Here is a 15,395-nt window from a genome sequence, read left to right on the forward strand (position 1 = left end):
ACAAATTGCTCTCCTAACCTCACCCCCCCCTCCTGGCTCACTCTGACACTCACACACACACACACACACACACACACACACACACAGAGAGCTGAAATCTGTACTCGGTTTCTAAGTTGAAGGGGGTAAAGAGAGAGAGAGAGAGAGAGAGAGAGAGAGAGAGAGAGAGAGAGAGAGAGAAATGGGGTGGGGGGGGTCAAATTGCAGGACTTGTGCTACATTTGCAGAGTGAGGGGTTAAATTTAGCTGTGACAGGCAGGGGCAGATCTCTCTCGCTCTCTCTCAGCCTCTCTCGTGTTTAGCTCCGGTATAGAGTGGCGAGTGCCAGAAAGAGTGGGAATGTAAATGTCAGAGACAGAAAGAAAGAAAGAAAGAAAGAGCAGAAGGAGGTAGTGAGAGACCCTTTTGAACAATCCCCTCTCTGACAGGAGGCCACCTGACTCATTGTGTCTGTTACCAGTGGATCCCACACATCCGTTTAGTCAGTCACTCCACCAGAAGTTGACTCACACAAGTAGAACAGCTTCATTTAGTTCAAAATCACCTGCGTGTGACCTTGTTAATAGTGATAAACTGATATATATTGGTCAGACTGATAAAGCCAGTATTCTAACACTTTCACATTATCAGCCAGTAAGTGCACGCCTGCAGAAGTGTTTGTTCTTCCTTGTGCTATTTCCAAAATATACCAACAGGGAGGTCATCCAGTGGTTAATGCACAGTTTCGGTTAAAAGCTAATATTTATTTTCACCATATATGTGTATATCTCAACTGCTATAATTAAACTGTATTAGAACACTACTGTGCAAAAGTTTGGGGTCTTTAATGTCTTTGAAATACATTTCTTCTGCTCAAAAAGGCTGATTTTTTATTTTTTTAAATAAAAAATACAGTAAAAACAGTTATATTGTGAAATATTAGTAAAATTAAAAATACGTTTTTTAATATATTTTGAAATGTCATTTATTCCTGTGATGTCAAAGCTGAATTTTCTGTATCATTACTTCAGTCTTCAGCGTCACATAATCCTTTAGAAATAACTCCAATATGCTGATTTACTGTTCAATAAACATTTATTATTAGTATCAATGTTGAAAACAGTTGTGCTGCTTAATATGACTGGAAAATGTTTCAGGACTCTTTGATGAATAGAAAGTTCAAAAGAACAGCTTTTATTTGAAATGGATATATTTTGTTACATAACTATATTTATAAATATAGTCACTTTTGAGTATTACAAAAATATTACTGCCCCTAAACATTTGATTGGTATCAGTGGTGGAGGTAACAAATTACAACTAGGCTACACACGTTACTGTAATTTAGTAGTTTTTTTGTGTACTTGTACTTTTTTGAGTATATTTTTAGAGCTGTACTTTTACTTGTACTTAAGTAGCCTACAAATTAAGCAAAATAATCTACTTCCTTACTTTTAAATCATAGTTCGTTACTGAGTATGCCCACAATTTGAATTGATATTCAAACCTTTGACGGCACTTCAGTAGCCCAGTGGTTCCCAACCCTGGTCCTGGAGGCACCCCAACACTGCATGTTTTGCATGTCTCCTTAATCAAACACACCTGATTCAGATCATCAGCTCATTAGGGAAAGGCCGCCACTGCAGCAGGTTCTGAAGAGCTGATCGGACGGAGCTCAGCGTAATTTATGGACTCAAAGTTTGGAGAAACAAACTACATGGTAGTGTTATCATAAATATCTATATTTTGATACCGATACTGAAATATCTGACACGGTTCCATTGCTCATTTTCCACAGTATACACCGATACAAGCTGCGTCTCTCTTTCCTCTCCGACGGTGAGTTTGACACACATCCGCCTCCTGTCAGTTACAGAGCCTTTATGAGTTTTAATCATTCCCGCGCAAATGTGGTGAGCGCTTTATTGTAACATGAGAACATAGTCATGTAATCGCAGAAAACTGGATGCAAGCTCTCAAATAGGCCTAACTTATACAAATGAACTGCCTGTCCTCTCACTCCGATATTGCTTGTGTGCACTCAGACTGTGCAATCGCGACCGCTCCGTGCTTTAAATAGAAATTATTTCCCTTTGCTCCTGGATTAAATTGTCAAAAGTTGTCAACCTTCAGAATAGATCCACGCCTGACCGATGAAAACCGTACTGGGAGTTTTATTGGCTGTAAGTGAAATGCATCAGAAAGACTTTCACCAATCAAAGATGGAACTTTAATTTATTTACAATGTAAGTTTATGCTAAAAATGTTTCTGAATGGGATATTTGTCTGATTTGTACATATAAATATCCTAGTCCGTCTAACTGCATCACTACATTGTGTACAGTCATTACAGGTCAAAGCCATATGATGTTCCATTTATCTAAATAAACAACATATATGGCTCTTAAATACAAATTCAATGTTGTCATTTTCGAATACAACTGAATTTAGGTCATTTGTTTTATAATTGTATTACTGACTTTGTACTTGTAATTTTTTGTAAATTCAATTCAGTTTGGAATCAAAGTTGAAATCAAGCTTCCTGATGTAAGCTTTTGCAACAAAGTTACCCTATTTTAAAGACACAAATTCACAGAATGAGCAAATGTATAAGATTGAGATTTTTGTAATGGTAATTGATCAATATTTATATGTATGTAAATAAAAGCCTATATTAAAATCTGTTCATCATATAAAGCGAATGTGTCTTTTTAGAAGACTTGGATTAAACCAATTTCAAAGCTTGAAATAATAAGCTTGAAATAATAAAAAAAATTTAATATTAAAATACCTATATGGCAGTATAAACTATGCGGTAGTTTTGCCAATGGTATTGAAAATGATTAGTCTTCCTGAAAACAAAAATGACCCTACTTACTTTTTTAGTGCACATTACTAGTCTTGTGGTGAACAATTGAACCATGCAAGTCAATACACTGGAAAAAAAATTGTCTGCCGTTGTAATCTTTAATCAAAAACTGAAAATTGGCTTCCACTCTGGAATGGCGTTCTGGCTGTGATGAAGTCAGTTTGACGGCTTGGCGAATATCCTCTTGTTAAGTCATGACGTAAGGACTGCTGTTTCCGGGTCCAAGCCTCTACCCATTTCACTTGAGAATACTACAGTATCTCAACAGCCATTTAAATGGCTGTTGAGATAGTAGTATTTGAGCACTATTTAATTAATATTACATATTTAAGCGGAGCATTTAAACATTTGCTCACAGTGTCTCAAACACTAATATTTTAGCTGAATCACTGTCAGGCCTTCTGGGATTTCGGTATGGAGATAAAGATTAGGGTTATAATTTTTTCAGTATTACATGACATTGTGAGTGTGTATATGACCAGTTTGTTGTTTTTTGGGGGGCGTCTGGCAGAGCATTAGGACCCAGAAGCGGTAAAGCATGATGTCAGACGTAACAAGCAGATATTCTAAACCACTCCAACCGTGAATCTGCTCTGAGCAAGAGGTGGAGAGGAGGTGCACCACAATACAACCCCACCCTTTATTCAATATTCCATTTCACTTGGAAATACATCACAACACTGAAGTCAGTTGCAACTTCTGGTTCACAGGTACTTTAATATTGATATTTTTCAAGGTATTGAAGTTAGAAATTCCTGTATCATGGCCACTAATTCACGCACTGTGTCAATAAGATAAAAGTGGGTTTTGTTCAAAGTAGCTATTATCCACATAGATCTTTGATATGAATGAATTTTTTTTGGTAATTCATTAAATATCGCCAGCTAAAAAGTAACTAGTACTCTGAGTAGTTTTTGAGAGGAGTACTTTGTACTTTTAAGTACTGATTTGACACCAGTACTGCTACTTGTAATTGAGTATTATTTCAGCAATGTAACAGTACTTGTACTTAAGTACAAATTTTCAGTACTATTTCCACCACTGATTGGTAGTATCAAATACAGTTGCAGGAAAATATTTGTTGTAGTCAAAGTCTAGGGCTGCACAATTAATCGAATTGCTAATCGCAATTACAATTGGTAGTATCAAATACAGTTGCAGGAAATATTTGTTGTAGTCAAAGTCTAGGGCTGCACAATTAATCGAATTTCTAATCGCAATTACAATTATGGATGCCACAATTACGTAATCGTTCAAAGCGACAATTAATCATTTAAAGTCCACTTACGTTATTCTGCACACTTAAGATTTTTTTCTTTCTTTCTACATGTTATCTTAAGGGTTTTTCCATTGTTTTAATTTTAGTTTTAGTAAAACACTATAATACCATTTATATTTGTACTTTTTTTATAATTTAAAGAAGAAACCAATCCGATGTATAGTTGACATTTGAGGCTTAATACTATAGAAAAGCACAAAGTTTTTCAGTTTGAGTGTTTTCAGCTTGCTTATTTTCATATAAAAATACGGCATGCAGTTGCATCAAACAATGGTATAAACATAATTCAATGTAAATTGTGATAATCGTAATTAATAACTGCAATTACAATTTCAAGGCAATAATCAACAATTATGATTTGTCATAATCGTGCAGCCCTAAGTCAAACAATGAACAATTCTTAGTCTTCCATATTTTCTTACATGCATGTTTGAGGTGTGGTTAAATTCAGGCATTACTAATGAACAGCATAGTAAAAATTTGTTGAACCGAGTGAATCTGACCAATACCTGCAATCATGTTGTTTGGACTCCTGACTCCTAAAATGTTCAATGAAGACATGATAATGCATCATTGCTTTCTACTATTTGCTTAAGCTGATTGTGTTTGTCTGAAGTAATTGAAAATCATATACAATTTTATATCCAATTTATACACAAATGTATGGTAAAGCCACATCACATACCCACATTTTCTGCAAACCTCAAATGTAACATTTTTTTCCTGCAACTGTGTATAATATCGCAATCCAGTTATTGGCCTCAGTCACTGAAAAATCCATATTAGTCGACCACTGTCTTGTAATAGATTTAGTGCTTGTCGGCTGAACAAACAATGTCACTTAAAGTATCTGCTCAATGAATCAATGCAAATGTCAGCACCAATAAATAAAGTACAAAGAAAACTAATGAATAAATAAATAAGATACAACATCAATTATGACTTTAAGAGTCCCAGCCACTGGTATATACTGACATCCTCAAGTGGTAGGTGTTTGTCAGAACCACTAGATGGCGACCTTTGGAACAGCCTGTCCTTCTCTTCAAGAATCGGCTAAAAACACATCTCTTCCATCTTTTTTTGACCCTCTAACACTAGCTTACTGTATTCTTTTTCTATTCTATTGTTTTTTTTATTTATTTATTATATAATAAAAAAAAAACCTGGCTACGTGCACTGCGTTAAGCTAACTTAGACTTGTTATAGCACTCTCATATCATTGCTCTTTTGTTGATGTTGATTGCTTCCATTGTCCTCATTTGTAAGTCGCTTTGGATAAAAGCATCTGCTAAATGACTAAATGTAAATGTCCAACACCACTCGCCCATCACCTCACCATAACACTCTGACTGTCACCACTCACCATCTTTATGTTCTCTCGCCTTTATGGCTCAATGAGAACACAGAAAACATTTTGGTGGATAATATGCATGTTTGTGTATCCGTTATTAAAAACATAATGAAGAATAAAGTTTGTTTTGAAACAAAAGAGCTTGATATAATATGAAAACGTACAGTAAATATTGGAACTTAAAACAAAAATTATATTTAACATTTAAAGGGGCATATTTCTTTTCTTTTTTTTATTGGAAAATACAAAATACAATGAAAGAGCAATATTAATAAATCTATACATTCCTTTTTTCTATTAACAACTACTAATGGTGGACACAAACATAAACAGTCACAACCCTCAGTAAACCCAAACCCCACCCACCCCAAAGGAGGAGAATAAAACTTAAGTACATTTTCAAAATATAAATAAAATAAAATAGAAAATTTACAATTATACAGAATTAAATATAACAGAAATTAACAAGAGACTACACAGAACAATTAATATTAAATTAAAAATACATATTACAAATCAGTAAATATAAGTGGTGTATTTTTTGACAAAGTCAAGAAGAGGACCCCAGTTTTTATAAAATTTGTCAGTGGAACCTCTTAAAGTAAACTTAATTTTTTCAATATATAGAAAAGACAACAAATCTTCTAACCATGAAAAAGTGGGAGGAGATTTAGAAGACTTCCAGTGTAATAAAATTCGTCTGCAAGCTATCAATGAGGCAAAGGCAAGAACATTAACATACTTTGTGTATTTATTCAAATCCGATGGGAGACCAAAAATAGCAATTAGGGGGCATGGTTCAAGGGAAATATTGAAAACTTTAGAAAAAGTATCAAAAAAGGAATACCAAAAATCTTCCAGCTTTGGACAAGAAAAAAAACATATGGGTATGATCAGCAGGAGCCAGAGAACACCTATTGCAAGTGGCATCCACACCCGGAAATAGCTTACTTAATTTGACGCATGTAAAAATAATTCTATGAAAAACCTTAAATTGAATCAGACTCAGTCTGGCACAGGATGAAGAAGAGTTAACTCTACCAGCAGCTAATTCCCACCAATCTGAATCCAAACTACATCTGAGTTCTTCTTCCCATTGATGTTTAAACCGAGAGGATGAAGGGAAAACATAAGGAAGAATTAAATTATATAAAAAGTATATAGACCTGTATTAGGCACTTCTCATATAAGGAGGGTTCAGGCAAGACTGCAAAAGAAGGGCAATGAGAATGAACAAAGTTTCGTACTTGAAAGAAATGAAACAAGTTATGCCGAGTTCACACTGCACCATTTTAGCCCGATTTTTCACTCGCCGACAGGTTTTGCGAAATTGCTGACAAATGCCCGAAATCGGAGGAAAATCAGTGCTCGTTCACGCGAGTGACAATCACGCAGTGTGAATTATCAAAGACGCGATCTGAGGGAATCGCCGATGCGTCGCCGACACCCGTGAAATATTTGGCATGCTAAATATCTGGAGCTGTCGGACGATTCACAATCACGCTGTGTGAAATGAGTTCTGACTGAAAAACACATCGGTGATGACCTACAGCCAATGAGAGACCAAGATACAGGGCAGCAGGAAGTTCGGGGAGGAGTTATATGAAACGTAGTTTGCGGACCAGTGTTGCCAAATCCGCGATTGCCGCTGGTTGTTTTTTATGTCAGCAGGTTGAAGGTTTTATTTTACCCCCAAACGCGATTTTTACTGGGGGACCCCCTCGAAAGCAATTGGGCTATTTTCAGGCTAGTTTTGAGTAGTAATTGGGCGGGTTTTGTAGCAAAAACCTGGCAACCCTGCACCAGTCTGCTGTCGGCGATTCTTCCTATTGTAAAGTCATGCAGTGTGTAACCTCCTGTCGTCGTTCCATCGTGCAGTGTGAACACAGCAACAACTGAATGCTACCCCAGATAGTCGTTCAGTGTGAAACCAACAGTGATGCAACATCTTTGAAAATCGTGCAGTGTGAACTCGGCATTAGGTTGTGGTATAATTAATTTTACTGAAAGATCAGAAAAAGTTGCGAAAACTCCATCAATAAATAAATCTGAAAAATATACAAGGCCTTTGTTTTCCCATGAAGCATAAGCAGAATCTAGAGTTGAAGGAATAAATAAATGATTCTTGTAAATAGGGCCATAAAGAGAAGGAGCAGCGAGTTTAAAATGTTGTCTGAATTGCCTCCAGATCCTAAGAGAAGTGCATACTACTGGATTTGTAGTAAACTTTGAGGGGCGACTGGATAAAGGAGCACACACCAAGGCAGGGAGTGAAGATGAAGAACAGGACTGTGCTTCTATCTTACACCAATCTAAATGGGGAGAGTTGTACCAGCTATGAATTTTGCTAATATTTGCATAAAGGGGTCATGATATATAAGAGGTCAGAACTCAAGACTTTGACGTTAGTCTAAAAACAGCTTATATTGAAGCCAATCTGCCAAAATGACAGGTTGTGGAATGTTCTACTCTACTGTATGTTCTACTCAATGATGTAATAGTGTGGCTAAACACAGCCTCCGCAGAAGAAGATCAACACCTACTTCTACGTCGTTGCATATTCAGTCCCGCCCACTTATTCGAGCATATCGTGTAAATGACAAGAGCGGCAAAAGCAGGTCTGTGCAGAAACTAAACTATGAACTTCATTTGATGAACTGATGACGTGCCAGACCGCATCAGTAAGAACTTGGTCCTTTGTTTACTTCATTTTACCACGGATTTCATTTACAAACAAGGCACAATTCGACAGGATTTTCAAAAAGATTGAAATTAAAAGATGATGCTGTGCCAACTCTACTGGATCCGACAGTAATGTCCCAACACACAAGTTTGAGTAACTGTTTTCATTACATGACCACTATTGCTTTGTCTCTTCTTACAGATCTGATATGTACTGAGAATTGATGTGGTTTTGACCTAAATCACAGCAGCGTCCATCTATGAGGAAAGTACACTGTCAAACACACAACTATTAGCCAATCATAGCAGTGGGCGTTTACTTCTGAGTCTACAATCTGCCATATCTATTCAAATGGAGCGTTCAGATGAGGGGGTTAAAAACAGGACAGAAAATAGCCTATAATCTCTAAATCATGATGTTTTTGATGTAAATATCTTGATAATATAATTGGGCCTCACAGAACAGTACAAAATAAAAAACAAAGGCAGTTCATGACCCCTTTAAAGGAACAGTTCACATAAAACTTTCACTTCAACACGTTAATTGATGCACAGGAGTGTTGTGGATTATTGTGATGCTTTTATCAGCACCCATTCACTGTAGAGGATCCATTGGTGAGCAAGTGATGTAATGCTAGATTTCTCCAAATCTGTTCTGAGAAAGAAACAAACTCATCTACATCTTGGATGGCCTGAGGGTAAGAATTTACCCTGCAAATGTTCAATTTTGGGTAAACTATACCTTTAAGAGTAGAGTTGCAAAAACAGACTGTTTAATTATCAGATTCAGGTACAGAGAGAAGGTGGAAAGAAGTAATGTAAAACTAAAATATGCTACAAAAAAAACACAACTTAATTAATGGACCTCAGGAAAATTCATAATACATCCTCTTTAAATCTGACTGAAGACATAAAAACATGCTATAAATCTTCCTTATCCTCTTTCAAATACTTCCTGCATGCTACGCTTTTATATTTGTCCACGCTTGTATTTATCCAGCAATAAAACCATAGAGATAAATATAAAAGTGCTACTCCAGACAAAACAGATATAACCCAGACAAACAAACACAGTAAACAACTCGCGCAAACACACACACACACACACACACACAGAAGCAGATAGCACGCAGCGGCTTTTGTGTGGCATCAGGTGTGACCGTGGCATAAAGGGAAATGTGAGGGGATGTTCTGTTGTGCAGCTGCCATTTGAAGCCATGATCAAACACACCAGCCGGCCCTCAGAGAGCCAAGAAGCACTCAACCTCAGCGCCAAAACCATGGAGGTCTGATCTAATGGCACCCAAACTAATGGGAAAATTAGAAAGTGATCCATCAGGAGAGCCTGTGGGGATAAGGGGGTCAATTATTCAGGGGCCTCACCCTAATACACACTGGCTTGAGAGCCACACCCATTGACTCACAACACAATACTGTGTGTGTGTGTGTGTGTGTGTGTGCGCATGTCTGACAGTGGGACTGATACACAACCCCTGCTGGTTGCGAGCACACATTTTTTTTCAGCAATCAGTGTGTACACTCTTCCACACACACACATACACGCACGCACCTATATACACAAGCACACTAATCCATTTGCCTCCTCCTCTTCTGACTGTGCAGCATGCTGCGGGGAGATTCGGGGCCCTGTCACCATGGAAACCTGGCCAGTATAAGAGCACAACCGTGTGTGTGTGTGTATATATTTGTTCATGTGTATATGCGTGGGTGTGTATGAGACCAAGGCCTACACAGGTTTTCATACTTTTCGCTGCCAAAGAGGGGGCAGACACATGTGGAAACGTACTATATGATCATAAATATTCATGAATCTTCTAAGGTATGTCCTTACAGGAGCATTAATTAATTCATCTTTAAAGGCACACAAGTTTCTGAGCCTATGTAAGAGGAATGGCCGGGAGTCAACCTTTCCGGTCTGCTTGGGGGGGCAAGGTGGTAGTGCTAAAAAACTTTAGCACTAAACCCCTTGTGGCTGGGCAAATGTCGTTCAGCAGGGGCTACGAGGAGGGCTTTGGGAGAGGAGGACACATTTCAGCATAACACAGGAACCTTCCTTAAAATGTTAAATGGACATGAGGGGAAGAAAAATAAAAACTTGATACTAACTATGTATTATATACTGCCTTACAGGACCTGATTACATTTAGGGTTGCAAGGATATTAAAATTCAGACCAAAATGATAAGCCGATAATTATTTCCATGCCCGATAACTGATACATGGCTCATATTAAAATTCCATGTTTTTTTTGTATAAATAATTAAATAAATAAAAAACTTAAACATAAAATAAATTGTTTTAAAAGTTACAACTGAATTTAGACATCACAACAACATTATAAAGTAGTATGACAAATTGATATTCATTTTGAGATTTGCTAAAGATCCCATTTACCAGAGATATTAAATTATTAATTTAATTAATTTCTGTTTTTAGAAATGAACTTCAGGTGTAAAAATAGGAGAAATAGGCATGCACAGTTAATATTGATTGAAATATACTACTTTTCGAAGGTTTGTTGCTAGTAAAAATATTTTTCATAGAAGCGAATGCTCAATTAATGCATTAAATTGATCGAAGACATTTAAAACTTTACAAAGGATTTAGATATAAACGCTGTTCTGTTAAACAGTGTATCACAATTTCCACAAAAATATTAAGAGGCAGAACTGTTTTTAACATTGCTAAAAAATAAGTAATGTTTCTGGAGCATAAGAGATTAAAAAGATTTAAAAAATCGTACCAACCCCAAACTTTTGAAGGGTAGTGTACAATACCAAGCAATACAGATAATGTACTTAAAAGTGTACATGTAATTTTGCAAATGTAGTAAGTATACCATGCACGCAGAAAACTTGCATAACCGACCATATACATACTGCAAAAATAGAACCGTATTTATGTTAGTATACTATTTCAAACATACCCACTGTGCGCTTATGTATCTCTGAACAACATATTTGTTTGTTCCCATTTTAAAATAAATCTTGAAATAACAAAGATTGGCTAAACTGCATCCTACAGACACAAAGAATGGAGATGTTCCAATGAAAAGGAGAAGAAGTGCACAAACACCCACAGACCAACAGCAGAAACTACAGGCCAGTGCCTTTGACCTCACACTGTTAGAACCAGAAAGGTCAGTATGGAAATGACTGGAGCTACTGTCCATGCATGCAGCTATAAGTTGGCATGTAACTGTTTTAAAATGGATGCTGAGAACCTGAAAACTACATTTCATGGTGCATGATGGTTCAAAAAGGAGAATTATACCTTACAATGGCTTCTGCGACTGAGGCAAGAGTGACAGACACAAGATATTTGGGTGTCTTACCTGTCGGACGAAGCTGTTAGAGGTTGTGTCTGAGGAGGTGCTGCCATCTGAACGTTTGAAACGGCTCTTCCTCTTTGCATACTTCCCCTGAAACATGAGAGAGAAAGAAATTAGAAAAGAATGGATACTTTTCTGTATGCATGGTTTACCCCCCCCACCCCACACACACACACACACAAAATATGGATTCTTGGCCCCGGTCTCTGTGTCCAGATATGATTACCCATAATTACTCATGTCCGCCAGTGTTCTCTGGGAATCAGTAATCTGATTGGCCTCAACATTGGCCAATGGCCTGGCTGCCCTCGGCAGGGCCCTCTATGTGGCATTCATAGGCACCAGACTCCGTTGCCATGGAGATCAGAAGAAGGCTAATTGGGTTTTGTGGCACTAAAAGACCCTGATGGATAAGGCAAGACTGTAATATGTTCAAAACCAGCATTCACAGTGATGCACACAAGCTTTCTGATATAAATGCTTGCAAAACCATTGTTTTTCTTCACCTGAATGCCACAACTCCTTCCCCTTTCCATCAGGCAATCAACTACAACAACCAGCAGACAGTTTTAGTTTAAAAAGAAATGTGCAAAAGTGTGTTAAATAATGATTGTTGTCAAATTGTATGACCTTGTATGACACTCATTTGACAAACAGATAGCACTGCCCCAAACTCACACTATTGGTTCATCCAGTGTTGCTATATGTTGGGCTGGTTGAGATGCACAAACAGACAGATCAATGTTTTGAAAGGGTTTTAGACCTTTCAGGGAATCAACTATGAATTACTTGCTTAAAGTTTGGATGTGATAAAGCACTTTAACGGAAAAAAATTAAACGCATCTAAATGAGATTGGAAAGTTATTATCCATACATGGTCCAGTTAACACTGACATAATTGCTGCATGGGGAAGAACATCTGAAAGGTGCTGTGTAATAATTTTGTGCTTGAATGTCTCAAATATAATATTAAATGCTTTTTGCGGTTAAGGAAATAAAATATATAAAATCAAACTAATGCAAAGATTGACAAATTATTTTGCTGTGTAGTTGATTTTGGGAACACACAGAAAACAAGCCTCAACAACTGCACAATATTATGATTACAGACACAAACCAGTTGCAAGCTTACTGGAAACTATTGCATAAATCAAACCACAATGCCGTAGCTTTCCCAATATTGGTAATTTCCCAAGGTCTTGCCTCTATGAGTGCCAGTGAAATCATAAAACATTAATTTAAAACCGAACAGAAGGACAGAACTGCACTGTCTGCATTGCGTCATCATAAAGGGTTCATAATAGACATTATGGTTACAAAAAAGGCATAATTGAGCACTGCCATTGCAAGTTACTGTGGTATATGCCAGACACAAGAAATACTTCTTTACCTTATAAAGCATTTCAATATTATTAAAGTCAATATAAAATCAGTTAACCCAATTTATAGTTCCTTAAGGCACAATCCTGGTCTTGCTGTGCATAATTAGCTTGTTTGCATCATTCCCAGTAAAGAAATGCTTAAAATAATGCAGAAATAAAATGTAAACATTAACAATATACTAAAAGCTTAAAGGGGGGCTCTAATGCTATTTCATGCATTATTAATTTACACTGCAAAAGAGTTGGATTCTCATGCAAAACATGACCAAAGTCTCAAGTTGGACGTATGACGGAGTATTTCTGTGCCAAATACACTCCTTCAGGGTTCGTATAAATTTCTAAAAGTTATTTTTATTTTTTTGAGTATGGCCCTATATGACATCATAAAGGGCAGAATTGTCTCCCGGAAGAGTGCGAGAGCAAGACCACACCCATCAACGTGCTTCATTCAAGTTAGGAAGATGTTGGGATCCGATTCTGGATCGAATATGGAGGAATCTGATTTTTAGCCATAGTTAATTTAAGTCAAAAAAGTTTTGTTCCTCTTTTATTTGTATCGATGTTACAGCTTGCAGATGATCTACTCTATAGGTACTCAAAATTAACATGAGAAACGTGTTATGTTATGTGTCTTTAAAAAAACTTTTTTTTTTTTGCCACCTGTACTTTTACCCAACACAGCATCCAAAGACATATAATAGACACATTAAATGTTTTTATCTAACAACCATCTTAAAACACCATGAATTGTTTAATGTGAAAGGTTTGTGAGAGGCTGGAGATGCTCATATACTGCAAAACCAGATCTGAGAAAGGCCAGCAAAATGTCAAGGGAGGGAGGAGGGATGTATTGCTATGGTGATGAGAGATTTCTTGTTGACAAACAGCCTCTGAGGCTAATTAGGTAATTAAGGAGGAAAAGCTGTGCCACGGGGCAGGGGGAAGGATTTTAGGGTTACACAGTGTCACCACTTGTTCATCACAGAAAGAGAAGAGAAGAGAAGACTTAATGAAGTTTAATTAAACACAGTGTCCTTAATTGACCATGGGTGGCTAATGATATCAATCCAATTAAAAACTACATTAAATACCTACTTATGGTCTTATTCTTAACAAATATTCAACAAAACTAGGAAATGCACTTTTTTCTGTACTCAACCGGTTTGTTCTCACACACATACACACTCGCTTCTCAACACTCTGCCTCCTCACAGTTATGTATAGACATGATTCAGATAGAGCACCTCTCCACAGCACAGGTCACACACATTCACACTACCGCATTATATAAAGTCCATTATATAAATACAGCCCTAGCCATCAGAAACACTACTGAAACAATCATCCACACACCACACGCAGAAAGCGGCCTGTATGGAACAGGTGTATATTCATACATCAGCCGTCCTCCGAAACAATTCACAGAGAACAGGGCAGAGCCAGAGTGAGGCATCAGAAAATGTTTTTACATTTTGTAATAGCTGAGTTCCTCAGTTGCCCTTAGTGTAAAAAAAATGGATCTCAAAATCATACAATCACTGATAAAGGGGTCAAATATGCACAAGATGCTGGAAAACCAAAGAATGTGCAGGAGCTGGAGGATTTTTCTGAAGAACAGCAGGCAGTTGAACTGCTCAGGACAAACAAGGGACTCGTAAACAATTATCACAAAATATAAACACTTGTGGATCATCCAGGTAATGACACAGTATTAAAATTCATGTGTGTGTAAACTTATGATCAGGGTCATTTTTATAAATTATAAATATAAATTATAAATTATTTTGTCTTGTGGGGCATATGTAAACATCTGAAATAGCTTATTCAGGACAGAGCCAAATAAAGAATTACATGCAATTTTCATGATCCCTCATATTTGGTAAAAAATAGTTAACATTTTGCATATTTTGCAATGGATATGTAAACTTGTGAGCAGAACTGAATCCAACTAAATGGTGATCGGGAAGCTGTTTGGGGCATTTTTGTTACTTTTTTTGGCAGCAAATGGTAATTTTGCACACTTGCTGCAGTAAGAGATTAGATAGATAGATAGATCTTTACCAATTACCCCTTTTTAGCAAGAAGTTTTTAATCATTTGAAAGTACAGGTCAGAATAAGTATGTTGATTAATTTTTACATAAAAAATTACACGGCTACACTGAATGGCGATGGAACATTATTTCACCCATATTTTGACATTTTATTTTCACAAAAGTTATTTGAAACAGACACTTTACTTGCATTTAATATGCTGTATATAAAATCACTTTGGTAAATTTTATTTGATGCCATTACCATTATGGGACATCTGGTCTCGATCGATCGATCGATAGATCGATAGATAGTCTGGTAAATGTATATCCTCCTGAGAACCAGAAATAAAAAGCTTTGTGAATTTAGTATTTTTTCATGTCATTACATTGTTTAGAGCATAAGAAAAAAATGGTAAAATAACATTTTTGAAAAATTATATTTTATTTATATGTTATGATATGTCCTCT

At 36.7% G+C, this 15,395-nt stretch overlaps 1 protein-coding gene across 3 annotated transcripts in view; it reads right to left on the reverse strand.

Moving 5' to 3' along the window:
• The window catches only part of LOC107567406 (calcium channel, voltage-dependent, beta 1 subunit), a 38,197-nt gene that overhangs the window by 21,370 nt on the left and 1,432 nt on the right, over positions 1-15,395 (reverse strand). For all 3 annotated transcript variants that reach the window (XM_016253101.1, XM_016253093.1, XM_016253087.1), the window contains exon 2: positions 11,515-11,601. In XM_016253101.1, the coding sequence (XP_016108587.1) occupies positions 11,515-11,601 (87 nt within the window). The remainder of the gene's footprint in view (positions 1-11,514; positions 11,602-15,395) is intronic.

The sequence above is a fragment of the Sinocyclocheilus grahami genome, unplaced genomic scaffold (assembly GCF_001515645.1).
Source record: "Sinocyclocheilus grahami isolate Dianchi unplaced genomic scaffold, SAMN03320097.WGS_v1.1 scaffold27.1, whole genome shotgun sequence".
NCBI classification, from domain to species: Eukaryota; Metazoa; Chordata; class Actinopteri; order Cypriniformes; family Cyprinidae; genus Sinocyclocheilus; species Sinocyclocheilus grahami.